Source organism: Erythrolamprus reginae, chromosome 3 (genome assembly GCF_031021105.1).
Source record: "Erythrolamprus reginae isolate rEryReg1 chromosome 3, rEryReg1.hap1, whole genome shotgun sequence".
NCBI classification, from domain to species: domain Eukaryota; kingdom Metazoa; phylum Chordata; class Lepidosauria; order Squamata; family Dipsadidae; genus Erythrolamprus; species Erythrolamprus reginae.
In genome coordinates, this window is record NC_091952.1 from 154,784,885 (window position 1) to 154,809,770 (window position 24,886).

At 40.8% G+C, this 24,886-nt stretch overlaps 1 protein-coding gene across 1 annotated transcript in view; it reads right to left on the reverse strand.

The window, feature by feature from the left end:
* Positions 1–24,886, reverse strand: part of DAP (death associated protein) — a 48,848-nt gene that overhangs the window by 19,202 nt on the left and 4,760 nt on the right. The window contains exon 2 of the mRNA XM_070747079.1: positions 18,751–18,850. Coding sequence (XP_070603180.1) covers positions 18,751–18,850 — 100 coding nt within the window. The remainder of the gene's footprint in view (positions 1–18,750; positions 18,851–24,886) is intronic.

Sequence of the window (24,886 nt, forward strand, 5' to 3'; positions counted from 1 at the left end):
GCCCCTGAAGAAGAGGAGGTCGAGGCCTGGGGGATACTGGTAATCTCATCGCCTGTAGGCCTGGCCTCTCTGGGACCTTTAGTGGTGCCTCTCTTGGGAAAAGTAGCCATAGTCTGACAATTAACAGAAGACAAGGCTGAGCCAAATAACTGAATAATTAGGGAGAAGAATTTCAAAGACTTCCCAAGAGGAATGGATCCTGCTCCGAGGCCTCGGAGCTGCTGAGACTTGAGGGCAATCTGGGCAAACCCAGAGTTCGTGTCCCCAAATACAGCGTGGCCAGCCTCCCTAAACTTTAATTAAAGTAACCAAGGCACTCTGGTTGGAGGCTTAGCCGGTGGAGAATTAAGCCTGAGCGTCCCAAAGCCCACTCCGGGATCCAAGCGGTGGACTGAGGCCTACGCGGCTGGCAGAAGGCCAACACGAGAGGCCTAAATTTAAAAAGGGCGCGAAGGCCTTCGCGCCGAAAAATCGCTCCGTAATAGAATTCTTAAAGGGGAAGCGATCGACTAAGTCCAGGAGACTAGAAACAAGCGTCTCACTCCGCAGGAGGTATTTCTTAAGCCCTTTAACAATAATACTATAATGAATCAATGAAGCAATACTTGCACCAAGACCTCCAGGCCAAAGGATTAAAGGAATCCACAAGCGGCAGCGGGGATCGTAAACGGCAAAATAGCCGGGGGAAAACGAAACCGCAACTTCTCCCAAGGAAAAAAGCCGAGCCACAAACGGCTGGCGCTATTAGTGCAAGTAAACAAATAAGGATAAACAATTCTTACTACTTTTGAAGGAAAGATCGAAGGGAAGGTGTTAGAATGTTGAACGAGCTATCACAATACAACCGCAGGATATGCGAACTGAGCGAATTCTGGGGAAGGGGCGGATCCAGCAAGCTTTTTTAACACTAGGCTCAGTTCCACCGGATTGGACATGAGCAACCCATGTGACTGCTGGACCCGCTCCTTCAGTACGGAGAACAGAACATTTCCATTTGTAGTAAAGCATTCTGCATTCAAAGGCTAAGAGTGCAGTGTTCCACTGCAGCAACAAAGTTGACCTATTTTTACAGATATCTGAAGATTGGTTTGGCTTGTTTCTAGCTTTTATTTATATACACCCTATGTAAATGTCATACAAATAACACACATGCCTCCAAGAAGGTTTTCTTATATTTCAATTTAAAGTCACTGTACTAATGCTATCCTAAAGATAGTGCTGAAAGAATTAATGGGAGTGAGAAATAGGATGACAATTCTATGTCATAGCTTTAAACTATATTACCGGTAGTTATCAGACAGCTGGGACATTGCTACTAGTTTTTAAAGATAACAATTCATTTCAGATCTACTTGAATTTACACTAAAAGCCATATGTAAGGCATTAGCAGAAGCCATAGATTATTTTCACATTTGCAAATACAGGATATAGACATATTGAATTTCTTAATCATAACTACATTATACATCATGGTAATAAATCTATTCATATGTTATGCTCACAACTCTCTCTTTCCTGTCGTACTTATTGTAGTATGACATAAGCAATGTTTTACTGCTGGGTAGTCATCCTGATCTCCATTATCCAAGATTACAATTTAATTATTTATTAAAACAAATAATATTTGTTCTCTGAAATCTGGCTTTTGAAGTACATGCGTACTCTCTCCCCTAATCAAAACAACATAATTTTCCTGTGGGATTACAAGAACATTCCCCAAACTAGAAACTTCTAGTGATTTTGGTCTTTACCTCATGTGATTCATCAAACTAATCAACCTACTTTATTTTGCAGGGATTTAACCAACATCATGGAATGAATAAAATCACTCAGTGAAGCAGTGGAGGTAATGTGCCGGTGTCTGAAGAGTTTCAGGGTCTGGATGGGCGTTAAGAGGCTCAGACTCAATCCTGACAAGATGGAGTGGCTGTGAGGTTTGCCTCCCAGGGACAATCCAAACTGTCTGTCCATCACCCTGGGGGGGAGTCTTTATCCCCTCAGAGAGGGTCTGCAACCTGGGTGTCCTCCTCGATCCACAGCTGAGCTTAGAAGACCATCTCTCGGTTGTGGCGAGGGGGTACGGGTATGCCTTATGTGCCAGTTGCGCCCTATCTGGACAGGGAGTTGCTTCTCACAATCACTCACACCCTTATCACCTCGAGGTTCGATTACTGCAATGCTCTCTACATGAGGCTGCCTTTGAAGAGTGTTCAGAGACTAAAAATTGTGCAAAATATTGCTATGAGTTGCCCCGAGTCTACGGAGAGGGGCGGCATACAAATCTAATAAATAATAATAAAAATAATAATACCAAGATCTGCCTACATTTCAACATCACTCCGTGAGCTGCACTGGCTGCCAATTGGTCTCCATGCACAATTCAAAGTGCTGGTTATGATCTACAAAGCCCTATATGGCTTTGGACCAGATTACCTTCGGGACCGTCTTCTGCCTCATGCATCCCAGCAGCTGGTTAAGCCCCAGAGTTGGCCTCCCCTGGGTCCCATCAGCCAGACAATGTTGACTGGCGGGGCCTAGGAGTAGAGCCTTCTCTTTGGCGGCCCTGGCCCTCTGGAACAAACTCCCTCCAGAGATACATACTGCCCCTCCCTCCTGGTCTTTTGTAAAGCTTTGAAGACCCACCTCTGCTGGCGGGCATGGGGGCCGTGAGTGTTGAGATTGTCTCCAGCCGATATTATTAATAATTGAATTGGATGAATGTGTATGACTGTATATGGGGTTTTCTAACATTTTTAGTAATTTTGTATAATTCTTTTAAAAGTAATTTAGATGTCTTTGTATATATTGTTGCATTTACAGTGTTCCCTCAATTTTCGCGGGTTCGAACTTTGCGGAAAGTCTATACCACATTTAAAAAAAAATATTAATTAAAAAATACTTTGCGGGGTTTTTCCCTATACCATGGTTTTTCCCACCCGATGACGTCATATGTCATCGCCAAACTTTCGTCTGCCTTTAATAAATATTTTTTTTAATGAACTTTAATAAATAAACATGGTCAGTAATAATCTGAATGGTTGCTAAGGGAATGGAAAATTGCAATTTAGGGGTTTAAAGTGTTAAGGGAAGGCTTGTGATACTGTTCATAGCCAAAAATAGTGTATTTACTTCCGCATCTCTACTTTGCGGAAATTCAACTTTCGCAGGCGGTCTCGGAACGCATCCCCCGCGAAAAGCGAGGGAACACTGTATAATGTTGTGCGCCACCCGGATTCATCTCGAGAAGGCGGCATAGAAATCTAATACATAAATAATAATAAATAAATAAATATATAAATCAACTTAAGACACACATACACCATTTTATGCCGTCTTTTCCTTTGAGTTTTCAAAGCAAATTTTACTGTAGTTCCTTCTTTTATCTCAAGAATAATCATCTTCCAGAGATGATTGGAATGACAGAATGATTGGTCCAAAGTCACGCAGTGAGCTCTATGGTCCACTGGCAATTTAAATCTGGAGGCACAATACCCTAACCTGTGTACCACTTTGGCTCTTTATTTTCATATAATAAATATGCCTATATTTATTTTCTTAATTATTTTACCTCTAATACACATCTGTATAATCTACCCAGCATACATTGCAACTCTACCAGAAGGAAACAAATTTAAATATTCTTATAAGGGCATAGCCTCATTTAAATTTCCTGCTCAGAAAAAATGTGAATGCTAGAAAAAGATGTGACTTGTTCTCAACCATAATAATTGGTTTTCTGTGACACTTTTTTTAGCCAGTAAAAATAGCAGTTCATTGAAATGCTCCCTTAACATGTCAACATCCTATTGAGTCACTCTCAAAAGTACCTGGGAAATAGACTATTTATAAACTTGTTAAAACCTCATAAACATTAATGATATATCTAGCTACTGTTTGTGCAGCTAATGATCTGTTCAATCACTTATAGTGTACACAATCATACACCTGTGGAATTGAAAAGGAAGAGGGAAACAATTAACACTTTGGCTACACATTTTTGCATAACTAATGCTTAACCTTCAATCCTACCATCACCACCACTGTATTATTAAGTTAGTACATCAGGAAAGGATACACGCTACAGAATTTCTGCACAAGAAGCCTTCCTTTTCCTTGTATACAATAAGATATACTGAAGCAGTAAACTCTCATTCCTTACATTCTTTAAAGCAGTATCTTCAGAAATGATATTTCTTAACTGAAACTGGTTCAGTTTCACTCTTTAATAAAATGTGGGGAAAAAAGCTTCCGATTTATGAGCTTGTGCTGTTTATAACTGTTTCTCCCCCTAAAAATAGTATCTCCATCATTACAAAACATATATATACAGACTCATATATACACACTGTATTTGCATATCAGGCCCTCTGGATCAACACAGCATCTTGGTTTAACATCTAAGAGGAATCGGCGGGGGGGGGGGGAGCTCATAACTTCGAAGGGGCTATTCTCAGCCAAACTATGGTAGATAACTTCTACAAAGAATTATTGATAGAAATCAGCAGCATCTCATATTAATATTTTGTGGATCACTCAATATGTCACTTTTGTCTGCTAATTTAACACTTTAAAAGATTAAGTAAGTTTGCTACTTTTCTTATATGGTATAACATTCTTTTTAGAACAAAGATTCTTTAAATAACAAATCAAGTGTGAGAAAGCTATTTGTGTGTGTGTGTGTATGTGCATGCACTATCCTTGAATTTCTGTATGAGCACCATTTAAATAAATTTGAAGTGGAAGCACAGAAACTAAAGTATAAGCAGTAAAGGGCAGCAATTCGTGACCCTACTGGAATGCTCCGGTGGGTGGGTGGCGTGCACTTGCGGTGCGCACACACGCCCTTCAGCTTCCTGCGCATATGCAGAGTTGTGGCCCGAAGCAGTCCCAGTTGGGACTGACCTCCGCCGCTGCTGTGCCTTGCAGGACCCAGCCCCACAGCTGCCGGCCAGTTCAATTGGCAGCAGCAGCGGCGCTGCCCCACACCCGCCGGACGAGCACTGAGCTCTCTGATCTCACCTAGCGGGAGACACTATTGCTGTGGTGGCGAGATTCTGCTGCTGCACATTTGCAGAAGCCAAATATTGCAGGCAAGGCCTGTGCACAGCCGGCGGTGATGGAGCTGCGCATGCAGCTTTATTTCCACTGGTTGAACGGCATTCCATGCCATTCCACTTCCTGCCCACCCCTGAGTATAAGCCATTACTACAATTTAAACAAATAAAAATTAACTCTTTCCCAAAACAAGCCCTGTTCCTTTGCCTTCTCTCATTTATGACACAATATTGCATCATTATTGCCAATTCCAAATGCTTGTGCTGTTCCAGGGCATCTAAAGGTTGCCTCAGACTAAAGCATTTCAATGCACAATATTTATTCTACCTAGTTATATATCCACTACAACTGCTTTATATTATCAGAATTGAATTTCAGCTAGAGTATTTTGTTGAAAAATGGAGAGAAAGCTATCATAGCTATTGTAAGATTGCACGAATAGCCAACTCTCCAGAAGATAGGCTTAAGGTACAGAAGGATCTTGACAGACTTGAACATTGGTTGCTATAGAAAAAAATGAAATTCAATAGTGGAAAAAGTAAGGTTCTACATTTAGGCAAGAAAAATAAAATGCACAGGTACAGAATACGTGGTACCTCACTCAACAGTAGTGACTGTGAGAGGGAGCTTGGAGTCCTAGTGAACAACCATTTAAATATGAGCCAGCAATAGGCAGCAGTTACAAAAAAAGGGCAACACTTCTAGGCTACATAAAGAGAAAGATAGAATCAAGATCATGTGATGTGTTAATACCACCTAATAATGCCTTGATAAGGCCACATTTGGAACACTGCATTCAGTTTTGGTCGACAGGATGTAAAAAGATATTGAGACTCTATAAAGAGTGCAGAGAAGAACAACAAAGATGATTAGGGAACTAGAGGATCAAATATATGAAGAATGGTTGCAGGAACTGGGTATGTCTAGTTTAATGAAAAGGACTAGGGAAGACATGATAGCAGTGTTCCAATATCTCAAGTGCTTCTACAAAGAAAAGGGAGTCAAGCTATTCTCCAAAGTACCCGAGGGTAGGACAAGAAGCAATGGGTGGAAACTAATCAAGGAGAAAAGCAACTTAGAACTAAGGAGAAATTTCGTTAGAACAATTAATCAATGGAACAATATGCCTCCAGAAGTTGTGAATGCTCCAACACTGGAATTTTTAAAGAAGGGGTTGGATGATCACTTGTCTGAAGTGTTGTAGGGTTTCCTACCTAAACAGGAGGTTTGACTAGAAGACCTCCAGGTCTATTCTATTCCATTCCATTCTATTGTTCCGTTCCACTCCACTCTCCTCTCCTCTAATAAAAGGATGTTATAAAGCACTTGAGGGCATCAAATTTTGGTTAAGCTAGCTTCAACACAAAAATGCTTTGACGATCACAGGTAAGTAAAAGAAATCCAGCTCTTTATATTTACATTTCTAAATAATAAAATATATAGAAGTAAACTATTTTTTTGAGTCTGGCCTCTGTGTCACACTGGTAAAATCTTTCCAGATTCTACTTTCTTCAGGGGCTAGATATCTTTTAAAGATCAGGAGATTAATTTTCAGAAGGAGAGTTACATCACATAATTGGAAGGAGTTATAATAGAACAGAAAAATAGAACAGAATTTTTTATTGGCCAAGAAGAACACACAAGGAATTTGTCTCCGGTACATAAGCTCTCAGTGTACATAAAAATACTTTCATCAAGAATCATAAGATACAACACTTAGTGATAGCATAGGACAAGGTTCGACAAACCCAGGCGCCTGGTCGCCAGTGGCGCCTAGAAAATGTTGTCTGGCGCCTAGAAAATGTTGCCTGCTGTACTGTATGTGTATACAGCAGTGTTTTTCAACCGGTGCGAGACATGGCCAGGTGTGCCGCGAGGTGGCTCCTGCAAGTGGGAGCTCCAGGGCTGAGGCTTCAGCCCTGGAGCTCCCACTTGCAGAAGCCGCCCCCCGGCTATTGCCCGCCGCCGCTACCCGCACACCCCAAAATACCCCCCTGCGTGCCCTTTTCCATGGGCGCGCAGTTCCCATTCCCCTGCCTGCCTGGGGGGGGGCGGGGGCGGGGAGGCGCCGGCAGTAGAAGGCGCTGCCCCCGCCCACCCGATCCGCTCCCTCTCCTCTTCCGCTGAAAGAAACGCGCGGAAGCTGCCTGCTTGAGCCTGGCGTTGCTCCACCCCGCTTCTTCCTGCTTGTCATCCTCCGTTGCCAGGAAAGCCGGGTTTGTTTTCCGTGAAAGCAGCGCGCCTTTTAACACGCTGCTTTCCTGCACCAGCGACGTTTGGCTGCCGGGGGGGCGGGGAGGAGAAAATCCTCCCCCCCCCCAGGAGCAGCAAAAGCCTAAGCGGCGGGGTGCACCGTTTGCCTTCCGGCTCAGTCGCAGAGGCTTTTGCTGCTTGTGGAGGGGGGGGGGGTTTGGCGGTGCCGATGCCAAATGCTTTCCCTCCGTGGTGGGGGGTGCAGGGCAGGCGCAGTCAGCCCCAGGAGACAAAGATGGAATGAGAGAAAGGAAAGAGAGAGAAAGGGAGGGAGAGAAAGAAAAAGTGAGAGATAGAAAGGATAGAGAGAAAGGGAATGAGAGAAAGGAAAGAGAGAGAAAGAGAGGGGGAGAAGGAAAGAGTGAGAGATAGAAAGGATAGAGAGAAAGAGGGAATGGAAAGAGAGAGAAAGGGAGGGAGAGAAGGAAAGAGTGAGAGATAGAAAGGATAGAGAGAAAGAGGGAATGAGAGAAAGGAAAGAGAGAGAGAGAGAAAATAAGAGAGAGAGCAACAGAGAGAGAAAGAACGAGAGAGAAAGCATGAGAGAGAGAAAGAACAAGAGAGAGAGAGAGAAAATAAGAGAACAAGAGAGAGAAAAAGATAGCAAGAGAGAGAGAAAGCAAGACAGATAGGGAGAGGAAAGGAGAGTGAGAGAAATGAGAACAAAAAGGGGAGAAAAAAGGAGAAATGATAAAATGATTGAGGCAGAGAATGAGAGGAGAGAGAAACAAAAGAGAGAGAGAGAGAGGTGATTCTTGAAGCATATGGTAAAAAGCATCCAAATAATAAGAACCCCCCCCCCCAGCCCACACCTGTTTTTGAAAAGGATAAAAGAGAAAAAAAACCCAGCCCTCAACTGGTTTTGGAAATGGTTGGAGTGTGTATACATACACACACATAAGGGGGGGAGAGAGACAGGGATGGAAAAAGAGGAGAAGTGAGAGGGAGAAGGAATGAGGGAAAAAGGGAGGAAGAGAGAGAAATGAGAAACATGAGAGAGAAAAGGGGGAAAGACAGGAGAAGTACCCATAAATGAGACAGTGGTATAAATTTCAGGAGGGATGATTGATGATTGACTGTATTTATAAGGGGATGTTACATGGGATTGTATATATGAGGGGGTTATTTATGTATGTATGTATGTATGTATGTATGTATGTATTATTTATTTATTTATTTATTTATTTATTTATTAGATTTGTGTCATTTTGGTTGGTGGTGTGCCCCAGGATTTTGTAAATATAAAAAGTGTGCCGCGGCTCAAAAAAGGTTGAAAATCACTGGTATACAGTATATTTTTCCCGCCTTGTGTTTACGCCCAGAAATGGTACATCTTGGCTTCCGTAGCTCCGCCCATCAACCTCGGAGCGAGCTGCTTTCCCAGCGTCCCCTGCGCTTGCGTGCGTCTCTCCCTCCCCCCCTTGCCTCCATTCCGCCTCCTACTCGAACCCCTTCACTCCCCCCCACCGCACACAGACGCTCCGATCTTGGCCGCTCACCCGCCTTCGGAGAGAAGCGGAAGCCCCTCCCCTCCCGGCGTGAGGTTTTGTTCATTCCTCCTCCGGCCGCGTGCGCGGTGACTTCCGACCAGTAACCCCTCCTCCCCCCTCCCCCGCGTCCCCGGCCCGGTCTCCCTTTCCTTCTTCTCTGTTTCGGTTTCTGACTAACGGTCTCCCCTCGGATCCCGACGGGAGTACAGCAGAGCCGGCTCGGCGGAGCCAGGCCTGCGCCGGGGGGGAGGGGGTGAAAGCGATGTCAGGTGGAGACTCGGCAAAAAACCAAGTTTGCTTAAAAAAAATTCTGGCTCCTAAATTTTTTGGCTGGCTCCTAGATTCTGAACAACTTTGTCGACCCCTGGCATAGGATACTAAATAAGCAATCAAATTATAATAGGAAATTAAATAAAACAATATAAATAATAAAAATACAAGCAACAAGGTTATAGCTATAAGTAGGAGGAGATAGGTAATAGGAAGGATGAGAAGAAGAATAGTAATACAATATTAATAAATAGTTTCAGAGTGTTGTGGGAATTAGTTGTTTAGCAGAGCGGGGGGAAACTGTTCTTGTGTCTAGTTATTTTGGTGTGCAGTGCCCTATACTGTCGTTTTGAGGATAGAAGTTGAAACAATTCATGTCCAAGATGGGGAGAGGTCTGTAGAAATTTTTTAATATTAGGTAAACCTTTGCTTTTTTCTAGTTCTGTTGAACAATGGGTTAAAGTAATTAAATATTTTTGGCTACTGAAGTATCTTCCCCCCGCCCCAAAGAAGAGAGAACGCAAGATTTGCCTGCCCATGTCTTAGGTTAAGACTGTAACAACACATTCCAACATCTGAGGCTCTGAAAGGGAGTTTAGCCTTCTGCACTGAAACATTATCTTGCCAGCTTTGAATTTGCTCACATGCGATCATAACATTTAATCTTATTCCAAACTCTGAAAAGTTTTAGCTTGAGTGACACCTTGTCGAAAACTACCTTTACTTGCTTTCACACTATATGACAAAACTTTTTTTGATTAGCATGATTTCAGATTAATAGATATGTAGTCTATGATAAATGAAGAAATATAATGTGAGTGCTTTATCTTATATTAGGGTCATCATAATATAAAGGAGAAAGTTCTCACTTGCTTACTTAGGATTTATTCCTACTAATGGAATTGAAGAGTCTCGTTTTACTCTACAACAGGGGGACTGGAAACAAACTGAAAGAGAACAAGGACAGGCAAAATTGTAATGGGTTCAGTATCTGTAAAAAGACAAGATTATTTTCCAGGCTGCACCCTGACAACTCTATTATGTACAGAAGTTAAGAGGCTTGTGGGATTCTATCAGAAGTGGAGGTGCAGATAATATACTAATAAAAACTAATATGGTGAACCCTGTGAGGACAGATAAACTGTGAGACAGATAAATTCAAGAGGAAGCACAGAACATTTCCAGTCTTCTTCCGTACTAGTTATAAATGACATGTAGAGAAATGACTTACTCAAAAATTATCTACACTAATCTTGATGTGGTTTACATTTTGAAACCACGTACTGATTCTCTTTTTAATTGTTCTTTTACCCATGATCCATTTTCTCAATTAACATTATTCTACATGATAGGTAATAAGAAAAGCATAATAGGGAATTCAGTTAAAATCAGTAGATGAATCTGAATCCAAATACATTCAGCTGAAACCAATTAGCCATGGGCATTTCACCTGTCAATTATTTAGCAAAACATATCCAAATAACTCTAATATAATCCATTTTCCATCTGAACCACGAGAGATGCAAAATTAAAAATTATCTTCATCCTCCTTTGAAAACAGACTTAATAATTATTTTGGAATTAGTATTTTGAAGGGAATGGAAGGCACTTTGATTCCAACAATCAATGAATGGCTGCAAAAGTTGATGGAGTTAGCAGAAATGGCTAAATCAACTGCTTTGATTAAAAAAAGAACACAATTAACTTTTATTCACCTTGGAAATTGCTTTTGGAGTTTGCACTTGAGGTGGGGAAAAATGAAACTTTCATTTTGGGTTTTGCTAATTAGATAGGTTTGTTGTAACAGAAATGGCTAGCTTATATTATCCAAAAGTAAAAAGTTAAGATTGTATGAACTTGTATCTTTACTCTACTGCACCAAAAAGAGTTAGAAGACAACAATTTCTCCATTTCCCATTTCCCCTATACTTTTTCCTCTTTCCCTTCTCCTCCCGTAATAAAAAATATTATAATATTATAATAATAATTATAAATTATAAGTTATAATTTATAATAAAAATAAAAAATAATAAATAAAAAATTGAAACAAAAAAAGTATTTCGAATGGAAGTCAATTTCCTCCTTTCCTTTTGTAGCTAGCATCTAGTGACCCTAATATTTCACATCAGAAAATATTAGGTGGGTGTAAGAATATTGAAGAGGTTTTTAAGAAAAGACTGGACAATCACTTGTTTGAAATGATTTAGGACTGTGATGGTGAATAGCCAGCTGATTTTCGGTCCTTGGAAAGGCCGTTTCACCCTCTAGACGCTTCGGGGAACCAAAAGGTCACCCAACGGACAAACCAGAAGTTCGGGAAAACACACTTCCAGTTTGGCCATTGGGTGATTTTTTTTCACCTCCAGGTAGTGGTTGCTTCCTACTGGTGCAGTCCAGAGTGCCGCATCGGTAAGAACCCACTGATAATGCAATTTTCGGCTATTTTTTTCTGCTGTCAGAAGCCTTCGCGCCCACGGTCATCTTAATGCTGATCATTATTCTTTGCCCGAAGCACAGCTAAGAAGCTCTTTCTCAGGACACATCAGGAAAAAAAATGCTGAAAATTGCATCATCGGTGGATTCTTACCAATTCGGCTCTCTGGACCACACTGGTAGGAACCCACCACTGCCTCCCGGGCTTCAGAAAGGCCCATGTGCATGAATGGGGTGCAGCGTGGAGTGATGGTGTGCGCATACATGGGAAGTGGGCACGTGAACGCATGCTGCTAGGACACCCACACACACCCTTTGGCACACCAAAAAAGGTTTGCAATCACTGATCTAGTTCTTATATATTATCAGTTTTCTTTATTGCTCTTAATGATCCAGTTGTGGAGTCCAGTTCACTCAATTTCTTTCCGCTTGAAGTCGCTTTATTTTTTGCAATGTCACTCTTGTCTGTATTCAATAATGGCGCCTGTTTCCGGTTGATTTCCTGTTCTTCATTAATCTCTACCCAGCTCCTTATTTCTTCTCCTTTATAATCAATAAGAAGATTTTCCTTTATATCGGGAACAAGTCCACTGGCTTAGTTATTTAAATCTTATAATTTTAATTGAGCGCAAAATCTCACTGTTAATCAGTATGGTCTTTCAACCTGTCTTTTCCGTTCTGTCATAGAGCGCGCTGTTAGTTCTGCAGCTTCTCTGATTGTTTCTTTTGTTTGCCGCTGAATTCAAGTTCAATTTAAAATTCTATGGTGCTCTCGCCCTTCGACAAGCATACCACAATAATCCAAATGTAGTCCTTGTTTCTCCAATTTCGTTTCTTTGGTACTCACTCTTTTCCTTCCTGCTATGTGGACATCTCTGCTTTGGCCGGACAGAAAACACCAGTTCTTTTCTGTCGAAGATGAGGGGCTTATCCTTATCCTATGGAGCAGTTGCAAATTGCCTCGTGAATTTCGGAGACTCGCCTTTCCATTGGCCAGACCCTCCAGTCGAACCTTCCAAAGGCCCTTCAGAACAGAAAAAGAGGTATACAAGCAGAGTCCTGCTCTTCAGCCTCCTAAAATAGTACTACTGCCACTGGAAGTCTGCAGATTTCTAATGTAGTTTTCCTCAACTTGCATACCAGGACATTCTCTAGAAGTGTAGACTTCAATCTCCAAAATTCTAGCTGGGGAATTCTGGGAGTTGAAATCCACCCATTGCAGGCAAGTTGATCTATTAGTTGTTTTAGTTGAGTATTTTTGTACTTATAGTACACATAACTGGATTATGTGTATTACATGATTAAATGGTTTTAAGTATTACAGTGATCCCCCGCTCGTTGCGAGGGTTCCGTTCCAGGACCCCCCGCAACGAGCGGGTTTTCGCGAAGTAGCGCTGCGGAAGTAAAAACACCATCTGCGCATGTGCAGATGGTGTTTTTAACTTCCGCAGCGCTAGCGAGGAGCCGAAGATTGGGGGCGGCGCAGCTGTTTTAAAACGTCGCCGCCGGCATGGGGGGCTTCCTAGCAGCCCCCCAAACCCGGGTTGGGGGTCCGGGGGGTGCTGGCAAGCCCCCCATGCCGGTGGCGACGTTTTAAAACAGCCGCGCCGCCCCCAATCTTCGGCTCCTCGCTAGCGGGCAGGCAGGCGGCAGACAAGCCGTTCGCTGGCGCTCGCTCTCGCCGCTTTGGAGCTGAGTCCTGAAGCGAATTCGCTTCAGGACTCAGCTCCAAAGCGGCGAGAGCTAGCGCCAGCGAACGGCTTGTCCGCGCTCGCTCTCGCCGCTTTGGAGCTGAGTCCTGAAGCGAATTTGCTTCAGGACTCAGCTCCAAAGCGGCGAGAATGAACGGTGTGGGCGGGCGAAGGGCGGGCGGCAGCGAGGAGTTTGCGTGGGCGGTGGGGAAACTCCTTGCTGATGCCCGCTGCTCGCCCTCCCGCCAGCAAGAGGGGGAAGACCCAGGGAAGCCGCCCAGCAGCTGATCTGCCGGGCGCCATCTACGCATGCGTGCCCATAGAAAAAAGGGCACGCATGCGTAGATGGTGTTTTGACTTCCGGGTTGAAAAATCGCAAATTACCCTGTTCGCAATGGTCGGGGACGCAATAACCGGGGGATCACTGTACTTGATCTAGTGGTTAGAAGGACAAATGAATTAAGGCAATTTTTACTGCATTTATCAAGACAGCCATAAAAATATTAAGAGCAGAGGTATCTTCTCTTGTTTATTGACTGAAAATTTTTCTATCTTGTTTCTACACAGAAATTCTCCCAAAGTGGCATGGAAGAGTAAGTCCGCACGTTTTATAGTAAAGATGCACAGGATTAAAGAGGATAGGAATGTAAGGATAAAAATGCTCAGAAAGCTTCCTTGAAATGCATACTTCTCCTTGCAATCAGTTCTGGGAGGATGATGGATTCACTGTCAGACTGGGGACCATTAGGGAGAATCCACAGCAAGTGTCTCTTCCAAAAGGGATTAAAAAGTCTTGTTTCCTCTAAGCTAAGCGCTAAAGGAATAGTAATCACTACTGGAACATTGCTGACATCTACTTTTTTACTGTATTTAATAAAATCACTGCTATAACAGCAGGCCTCAGTCTCATATCCATGAAAATATGATTAAGCACAATGGTCATAATCCATAGCACAAATGCCATTAAAATAAATGGAATCTGCTGTGCGTGTGATCTCATGGGCTGTCGTGTAGCTCTGATTCATTTCAACAGCACTTACAAAGAAATTGCCCCATAATTATTAGAAATAATCATGAAAAATGATCACCTTTTTGGGCAAGGCAACCCAGATTTTGTCATCACTTCATACACAGGTAACATCAAACTTGTCATTACTCTATTCCAAACTGATATGATTTCTAAGAGCGCATGTTGGATGCTGGAATTTGTTCTTGGATGAGTTGCAGCTAAATGAAGGAAGAATGGGTGAAACAAAAAGCTGACAAAGAAACTCTTGACCACCCAGCTGGCCACCTGGTGAGCCTTGATAAGGGCCTGTTCATTCCTTTTGTCTTCAGGCTGTAATAACTCCTCCGATTCCCACACCGTGGCTGTTGGTGCATGTAGGGCCACTACCGGAGTATCAACTGAAGGAACATTTAGAAGAGAGGCCAACGTCAGGGCCACGTTGAAATGCTTGCAGTTAATGGAAGAAGCCATGAGCCCTGACATGGAGCCAACTATTGTCATTGGACATTGTCCAAGAATAGCTGCGAAGCCAGAACAACGTCCACCTCTAGTATGAACTCCACAAATGACAGGTCAAGTTGCATTCTCCGAGTCTTCGGAGAGGGGTGGCATACAAATCTAATAAATTATTATTAATTATTATTATTGATGCCGGGTCAGTGGGAGAAGTTCCTGTGACATACCTTCATCCTCCAATAGCTCGTAGTTACGCTGGTCTATGTCCATCAAGGGTGGTCTATGTCCATCAAGAGTGCAGGACTATCATTATCTGACTTGTCAGAGCAGCAGTCTGAGCTCTGCTGCCTGGCACTGGCACCAAGCCTAAGAAGGGACAGCTCAGAACCTACCAAAGTGCCCAAAGATTGCAGGCATGAGGCCAAGCCCTGTTGGTACCACAGCCACTATCAACATCTGCAGGTTTGCAGGCTCCAATGGAACTGGGGCACTGCAGAGGTCCCAGAGGAAGAGGGCAGGACTGGAGCCCCAGTCCCTTGGTGAACCTCAGGGACTGAAGGCTGAAAATAAAAATTGCTATTTAGAAAGGGAGACAAGGTAGCCACATCCATCCAGTCTGAGGACAGAGTCGAAGCTGGGTCAAGTAATCCACAATTCAAAATATAAAAAGCTACATCTGAGGAGAGTTTGTAAATAAAAATATATATGTACATATTTCTGTAAAAGTTGATACTGCAATATATAATATCATTGTCATTTAATATAACTAAGTGTGAACAGTAATTGAAGCAAAAGTATTGGACAACCTGTATAGGTAGTCTTTGACTTTCAACCATTTGTTTAGTGACTGTTCAAAGTTACAACAGCACTGAAAAAGTGACTTAGGATTGTTTTACACATTCACAACCACTGCAACCTTCCCACAGTTACATGATTAAAATTCAGATGCTTGGCAACTGGCTCATAACAGTTGCAGTGTTCTAGGGTCATGTGATCATCTTTTGCAACCTTCTGATAAGCAAAGTCAATGGGGAAGTCAGATTCACTTTACAACTGTATTAACAATTGCAGTAATTCACTTAGCACTTTAAGCAAGGAAAGTTGTAAAATGAGGGGAATGGACAGACCTACATTAGTTTTCATCTATTACTGATCACAAAACACTGGGAATTTGCTTATGTATTTTCAACAATTCTATCTAAAGGATTCCTGAGAAATAGAATACCCTACAAAACTAGACCTACAATCCTGGAACTAGAAAGCTTAGAAATACGAAGTCTCAAACATGATCTAAGTATTGCCCACAAGATCATATGCTGCAATGTCCTGCCTATCAACGACTACTTCAGCTTCAACCAAAACAACACAAGATCTCACAACAGATTCAAGCTAAATATTAACTGCTTCAAATGTGACTGTAAAAAATACGACTTTAGTATAATCAAGTTGTCGAAGCGTGGAACTCATTACCGGACTCTGTGGTGTTATCACCTAACCCCCAGCATTTTACCCTTAGACTATCCACGGTTGACCTCTCCAGATTCCTAAGAGGTCAGTAAGGGGCGTGCATAAGCGCACTAACGTGCCTTCCGTCCCCTGTCTCTTCTCTTCTACCCCTCTAACTTTTCTTCTTTTCCTTCTTTGATATATCCTATCCCTATATTTTCTCTTCTGTTCTTTCCTTGATATATTTTACTTTGAGTGTATCCTCTATAACCTTCATGATGTATTATTATGTTTTTGGACAAAATAAAACAAACAAACAAATAAATAAATAAATAAATTGGGGGTGATTGATTACCAAACTGCTGTTTGTTTTTTGCTGCAAGGTGGTAAGTCAATAACTATAAATGCCTACAGAATGTTCAAAATTATTAGATTTATTTTTTAAAGACTGCTTTATTATTACTCTAGACACCTTAACAAAATGAAGAAGCTTTTTAAAATAAATGCTTGACCTTAAGAGGCCCAGTGCTATTGTATCTTCTTTTAAATAGCAGAGAATACTTCCAGAAAGCCACATCAATTTTAAAGATCTGTAAAAGTATAATCTGAAATGTCCTGTTTTAGTATTAAGTATTAGTAATAAGATAAAACAGCTGAGTTAAATTCTGACTTAGTCATGTTTGGAGTAGTTTTATTTAAATAATTGGGAGGAGTAAGTGTGATTACATTTAAGAAAACTCTCTGAGATTAATATTCTATCATAATGTACATTTCTCCAATTGTTTGCTATTTCTATGGGTCAGGCAGACATGCACACAAATACACAGTAAACAGTGTATATCATCTGTGCTGTTTGATGTTTGGCAAATCGCCAGGAGGCACAGGCCTTTTTTTCTTGTTTTCCTCCCCCAAAATTAAGGTGTGTCTTATACTCGGAAAAGTATGTCCCCCCCCCCGCTCCACTATAATTTCAAATGGTTGCAAAATAAATGGTTGTGGACCATCTGTAAACATTTTTGTACTGTTCATAATTAGAATTGAATAGAACAGAATAGAATTATTTATTGGCCAAGTGTGATTGGACACACAAGGAATTTGCCTTTGGTACATGTACTCTCAATGTACATAAAAAGACAAGATACATTCATCAAGAAACATACAGTACAACACAAAATGATAGTCATACAGTACAAATAAGCAATCAGGAAACAATCAATATCAATATAACTCATAAGGATATAGAATTTCCTCACACTATTTGAACTGACCATTGTCAGAGATAGAGCACTGGACCAAAATGGTATTTGGCTTAATCTAGCACAGCAGTTTTAACTTTCTCAGAATTACAGTATAAAGGAAAATATGTACCTCATATTTTGAGTACACAATTAAATGAGCATTTTTTATATTGATTTTTCCCATTGTTATCTGCTAGTAAATGTCAACTGATAAATCCAAGCCTATTTGCCAACATGATTAAATGCAAGAAATATGAAAATTGCATCATAAAAGACATGGCTAGCAGCAGAAACTGAAATTGTATATAGTAAGGAGAAACAGTCTTAAGCAAGTATCTGAGCCCTTTACAGCAGTATCTGGTTGGTCACTGCAGGTAACCCATCAGACTACAGTCTTTGACTTTCCTCAGAAAAGACATAATGATAGAAGGACTAAACACTAAACACTAAATTATTTTGGTATATTATTAAATGGCTCTTAAGACTTCAAGAAAAGTAATACAGTTGCAATGTACCATATTTTTCACACTCTGATGCACTTCTCCCACCACAAAAAAATGGATAGAAATGTCTGTGTGTCTTAATGAGCGAATATTGCGGTGGGGAGAGGGTGGGTGGTGCAGTGGATGCGTTTGCAGCCACCTGCCACCACTGTAGATTTTCACCGCCACCAAAGGACCCTGGAGTCTTTGCTGCTGAACAACTGATTGTGGTTGCATCGACCTCCCAGAATACTGCTGATCAGCTGTTCTAGATGGCAGGGATCGCCACCAGTTCCACTGAGGAGACTGAACAATGAAGCCATGGTTATTTATTTATTTGTTTGATTATTTAGATTTCTAGACCACTCTTCTCGTAGATTCAGGGTGGCTTATGTCTTATGTCTGTTATGCTTTTTATTCTTATTTTATTTATTGATTGGAATTTGTCAACAAAAACAAGAACAAGAATATGAGAATAAAAATACGATGACAGGGACAATAGACACGTTAGTGCACTTATCACGCCCCCTCCTCTACTGACCACTTATTTTTGTGACTGAAAGTTTGAAAATTTGTAGCTGAGACAACTGAATCAGGTAGGGCATTCCAAATTTTGACAACTCTATTACAGATATAATATTTTTACAGCCCGATTTAGAATGATTTACATTGAGTTTAAAGCGGTTGTATTATTGTGGTTATCCCAGACTATGCCCAATTACGTATTCTTACTTCCAGTTCAGCATTTTACTAATAACTATATCTGTTGAAATACAGTCACAAATAAGCCTTAGACTAAGAGAAATAAAATGGTTTTTTAAAAGTGTCATAATTCCTATTCTTTACCACTCTTTAGTTGTAAGTACATGAAAGCTAAAACAGGATAATGCAGATTATATTTCATGTGTCTTATTTATAATACTTCACCTGGTGCCAGTTTCCCATTCCTGATCGTCTTTATCTTTGTCTTCTTTGGTATCAGGAACATGTGGATGCTTTTGCACAATTCTCATTCCCCCAGCTTTGACTGCAAGAAAAATAAGATGAGGTAAAGAATCCACCAGATATGCTAAGTAAATATATAATGAAATATTAGAATTATGTCATTTAATAACTGATTCCAAGACATGCAGAAAATGACCATTATTGTTGTGATTAAATTCATTTAGCACTTATTGATTCAATATTTACTGTATGCCTAAATATTTACAAATTTTTGAAAGAGATCTTTGTGGAAGACCTTTAATTCAATTACAGCATTCCAATTAAAATCATAGCTAGGGATAGGGTCAACAAAAGAATCCTATCATAATCATTGTATTAATTAACTGATAAAATGTTATATACTTTGAGATATGAATTTATATTCCCATTCAGACTTCTGGTCCAATTATACTTTAAAGAAATGTATTTATGTTTTAAATTTCACATTGTCTGGGATATGGAAAAGTTACCACTGTAGATGATTACTTGAAAGTGTATATTGTGTGTGTTTATGAGTGTGTGCACCTGTGCATTTGGACACAAATGCATCAGCTATGGCAATGACAAAAAGTGTATTGTGTAGAGCTAAAATGGAGTAAAATGGTATAACAAATTATGCTAAATTATTTTCATAATACTTTCTGAAGGAAGTTATGTTAGAAAGGTTCTACCCATGGAATTGTGGTTGGTGGGTTCTTTGGAAATGAAACAAAACATAAATCAATAAAGGGTTCACTTTATAGGTACTTTTCATTTTAAAAATTATGTTCCAATAGCAGAGGACTTCAGGATGTACCTACTGAACTTCACACCATGCAGAGGCTAATATCATGCCTTCTGCACAAAAGATTTCTTTATATTACTACAGTATTATTTCAGTACATTTCTTCTTGATTTCCAAACCCTGAATTTATAGCCTTTCAACTGTTTTCAACCTCACTCCGACTGAGTCAAATTGCTAAATTGAGTTTAACAAATAAGTGTTCTGGCAAGCCAATTAGGGAAAATCAGATTCTTAAAGCTATTTGCAAAGAAATGCTTTTTTCCTGAAACAAGTTATGATACTTTAAATCTATGCTGGAACTTTCTTCCCCCAAAAGCATCAATTGTATATTGCTGGCTATGACGGTGCCTGGATTTAAGATGAAAAACATGTAACATATTGCTCAGACTATAAGACATCCCGAAGCTTTTGGGGAGGAAAACAAGAAAAAAAATCTGCCTCTCAGCAATTTGCGTCCTTGTAGTAAACAGCAACGTCAGTTTTAGTACAGCCTGATTTAGCATGAGCAGCTGATTGGCAGTTGGATTGGCTTCCCAGAATATCTCCTATCACCTATTCCAAGCTGAGGGGATCACCGCCACCCATTGCTGCTGTTACCTATCGCCACCTACACGTGCCGATTGAGGGAAAGATCAGAAGCAACATGAGAAAATATTATTTGACTGAAAGAGGAATAGATGCTTGGAACAAACTTCCAGCAGACGTGGTGGTAAATCCACAGTAACTGAATTTAAACAGGCCTTGGATAAGCATATATCCACCCTAAGATAAAATACAGGAAATAGTATAAGGGCAGACTAGATGGACCAGGAGATCTTTTTCTGCCGTCAATCTTCTGTTTCTAGGTTTCTACACACAAATGGACTATTTAAAATTTGACACAATAGAAATGGGGAAGAGAAATTTGACCTGGTAAGAGAAGTCTGCTTGAGACTTTGGGGAGACTTTGGGAAAACTTCGGTAGGTGAGGGGATGGGGGGTTAGTCCATTTTCAGCCTTTGCGTGCCCCATTTTCAGCCCATTCCAGGTGACAGGAATCACCACTATCCCTGCTACCTGGAACGGTCCAAAAGTGGGATGCACGGAGGCTGAAAATGGGCACATGAAGGCGCCAATGGGCGCCACTGATCCCTGCAGCCTGGAACAGCTGATAGGAGATATTTCCAACCACCAAACAGCTGGTGTGCTAAATCAGGTTGTTGTACAGTTTGCTGTACGGCAAAATTCTGGGAAGCAAAGGCCAAAGGATGGGGGCTGATGGGTGGGCGGTACTTTGGCAACATTAGCTGTATAAGATGCCCAGACATTTCCACTAACTTTTGTTGGGGAGGGAGTGCATCCTATACTTTGGAAAATATGGTAACTTTTTTAATTCTACAAATTAACTCTTGGTGAATGACCAGAATAGTTTGAAATGAAAAATAACACTGACTACATCTATACATCCTGAAATAAAATTGCACAATATATATATTTTGTCAGAAGGCATTGGAAATATCCCTCAGTACTGATCCCTGAATAGCAATGCTATTCCTGGAAAAAAACTAGGAATTTCCTTACACAATCACTATCTTCTGAGAAGCTCCTGGCCAAAAAGATAGAAAGGTTATTTTGCTGATAAATTCAGAAATATGCATATCCTGCCTCAGTATATATAAATTTAGAAAATAGGACTAAGAAGTGTTGAGTTAAAAAGCAGGAAAAGATTTTGATAATTTGACTTTCAATTGTCCATGTAATAAATAGTAACACTGCAACATCCTCTATTTCTATGTTTAAAAATATACATAAGCCGTAAAGTGAAGCATTCAATTAAGCTTCTAGTAAAGTATTTGTGCCAAAAGGAGTTAATATGCTTTTGCGAACAACTTGTTTGTACTTGAGATCTTGCATGTAACAGAGTTAAGATTCCATCTGAATTCATTATATAGTGCATCAATGTGATTTGTATTTGAATTGTCTAACATAATTAATTTAGGGATTCTAAAGCAGTAAAGTGTCTTGCTTCTTTTCTGTATCCTGCCCACCGAATTCTAACATTAACTTCTAGCACTTGTTCACAGTACAAAATGTTATGATGATATTTTATAATATACAGATAAAATTTATTTCAGTTACAGCATAAAGACAAGAAAAGTTGGTACTCTTCAATTAAAATAAATAAGCAAAAGGATCTCCAATAAATAAATCCACCATAGGGTCTATCTCTAAAATTCTAAAAATAAAAATCCAAAACATTCAATACAACATTCTACCAGGCTGCATTTGTCTTGTCTCCAAATACTATGTAGTGCACACCACAGTGCAAAACATGCCAATGCTGATAGAAGCACAAAGATAAAAGTTTGGTAATAAAGACAGGACAATGTAAGAACATGAACAAATATGAAGAACAAAATATGTTAGGATACTTAACACGATGAAAAAGAGTAAAATAGGTGAAGGTAAAAAGCCCAATTTTTCAACGTTGGAACATCAGAAAGGTTGAGATACTGTATTAGTAAAAGTTAATGTTGGGGACCCTGACATAGAAATGGGTGCATCGTCAGATCCTTTGTTTTTAGATCCAAGTTGTTTAATAACTTTTTAAGAGTTACTAGTATTTAAAGCGATGACAAATTTAAAAGCAAAACAAACATTTAAGGCTGTTTTTCTAGTGATTCCTCTCGATAGGTTTAAATTTAGCAGCTAGAATTAGCAAGCTAAACCCACTAGAAAGAAGACAAAAGTGAAAAAAAAAAGCAACCAAGCCTATGTTTCCAAGGAAATAGAACTCACCTCTACCTGTATTGCCACAATTAAAAGTATAGAGCAATAATTTGCTATTTTTAATACACAACAGTCCTTAAAGTTACTAATCTACACTTCAAAAAGCAACCAAAGTAACATTTTAACTTCAAACACTTTTAAAGTACAGTGATCCCCCGATCATTGCGAGGGTTCCGTTCCAGGACCCCACGCAATGATCGGTTTTTCGCGAAGTAGCGCTGCGGAAGTAAAAACACCATCTGCGCATGCGCAGATGGTGTTTTTACTTCCGCAGCGCTAGCGAGGAGCCGAAGTTTGGGGTTCCTGGGAAGGGGACTCAGCTGGGAAGCGGCGCTGGGGTTTCCCCACCGCCCACGCAAACTCCTCGCTGCCGCTCGCCCGCCCACGCCGCTCGCACCGCTTCCCAGCTGAGTCCTGAAGCCAATTCGCTCCGGAACTCAGCTGGGAAGCGGCGCAAGCAAATGGCGTGGGCGGGCGAAGGGCGGGCGAGCCGCGGACGCGTGGGCAGACAGGCGGCGGACAAGCCGTTTGCTCGCGCCGCTTCCCAGCTGAGTCCTGAAGCCAATTCGCTTCAGGACTCAGCTGGGAAGCGGCGTGAGCGAACGGCGTGGGCGGGCGAAGGGCGAGCGCGGCAGCAGCGAGGAGTTTGCGTGGGCAGTGGGGAAACTCCTCGCTGATGCCCGCCGCTCGCCCTCCCGCCAGCAAGAGGGGGAAGACCCAGGGAAGCCGCCCAGCAGCTGATCTGCCCGGCGCCATCTACGCATGCGTGGCCATAGAAAAAAAGGGCACGCATGCGCAAATGGTGTTTTGACTTCCGGGTTGAAAAATCACGATTTAGCCCGTTCGCAATGATCGGGAGCGCGATAGCCGGGGAATCACTGTATTGGGATTATAGTGACACAGTGGGATCACATCTTCTATGCAAATACTGAAAAATAGAAGTAACAATTCTGAATGTACTATACAGTACAATACAGTGTACAATGTACAGTATTTTATTTAGATGAAGGAGAACCAAAATAGATGTAAAACCTTCTTCATTAGATTTTCCATCTGTCAACTGTGGTTTTAATTAAAACAACTTAATTTTGTATTTTTATGGGTTGCCAATTAATAGGCTAAGGTAGGCTAGGCTAGGAATAGAATAATTTATTGGCCAAGTGTGATTGGACACACTAGGGATTTGTCTTTAGTGCATATGCTCTCAGTGTACATAAAAAGACAAGAAACATTCATCAAGAATCATAATCGAATCATCTTCGGAGAAGGGCGGCATACAAATCTAATAAATAATAATAATAATAATAATAATAATAATAATAATAATAATAATAATAATAATGTACAACCATTAATGACAGTCATAGAGTACAAATAAGCAGTCAAATCATACTAGGAAAAGATTGATATAAATTGTAAGGATACAAACCACAAAATTAGTCATGCAGTCATAAGTGGAGGAGATGGGTGATAAGAGCTATGAGAAGATTAATAGTACAGGGTGTCCAGGGGAAAGCATTTTGAAATTCCCTGATATTTCCTTGACATTTCCCTGTAACTTGCAATCCAGTTAAGGCACGGTCATAGATGATGTCATAGCCAACAGCTAAGCCGTGGAGAAATGTCGGTAGCTGAGGAAGCAAGTTGTTGCCAGTTATCTCATTTTTGCCTGACTCTGCCAGGCAGCGCAATCCGGTTTTTTAACATGATTTCCCCCCCTGACTTTTAAACATTTTAATGCAGTTTCTTTTTTCCCTGATTTATTCCAGTTTTTAAACAAATTCCCAGATATTTACCTAACCGCTGATTTCCCTGACTTCCGTTTTCCTGTAGTAATGCAGACTTAAGTGAATAGTTCAACAATGTTGAAGGAATTATTTATTTATCAGAGTGATGGCATTCAGGAAAAAACTGTTCTTGTGACAAGCTGTTTTGGTGTGCAGTACTCTATAGTGTCCTTTTGAGGGTAAGAGATGAAACAATTTATGTCCAGAATGAGAGGGGTCAGTAAATATTTTCACAGCCCTCTTTTTGACTTGTGCAGTATACAAGTCCTCAATGGAAGGCAGGTTGGTAGTAATTGTTTTTTCTGCAGTTCTAATTATCCTCTGGAGTCTGTCTTGTTGGATTGCAGAATCAAACCAGACAGTTATAGAGGTGCAGATGATAGACTCAATTACTCTGTAGAACTGTATTAACAGCTCTTTGGGCAGTTTGAGCTTCCTGAGTTGGGGCAAAAATAACATTCTTTGTTATGCGTTTTTGATTATGTCTTTGATGTTAGGTGACCATTTTAACCTAGAAATTTTAAGGTCTCTACAGTAGATACCGTGTTGTCTAGTATTGTAAGAGATGGTAGTATGGGAGGGTTTCTCATAAAGTCTACCACCATTTCTACGGTTTTGAGTGCGTTCAGTTCCAGATTGTTTCGGTTGCAGCACAAGGCTAGTGGTTCAACCTCCTGTCTGTATGCGGATTCATCACTGGTATAGAGGAAAGAGCACACATCCTTGGTGGTGTGTGTGT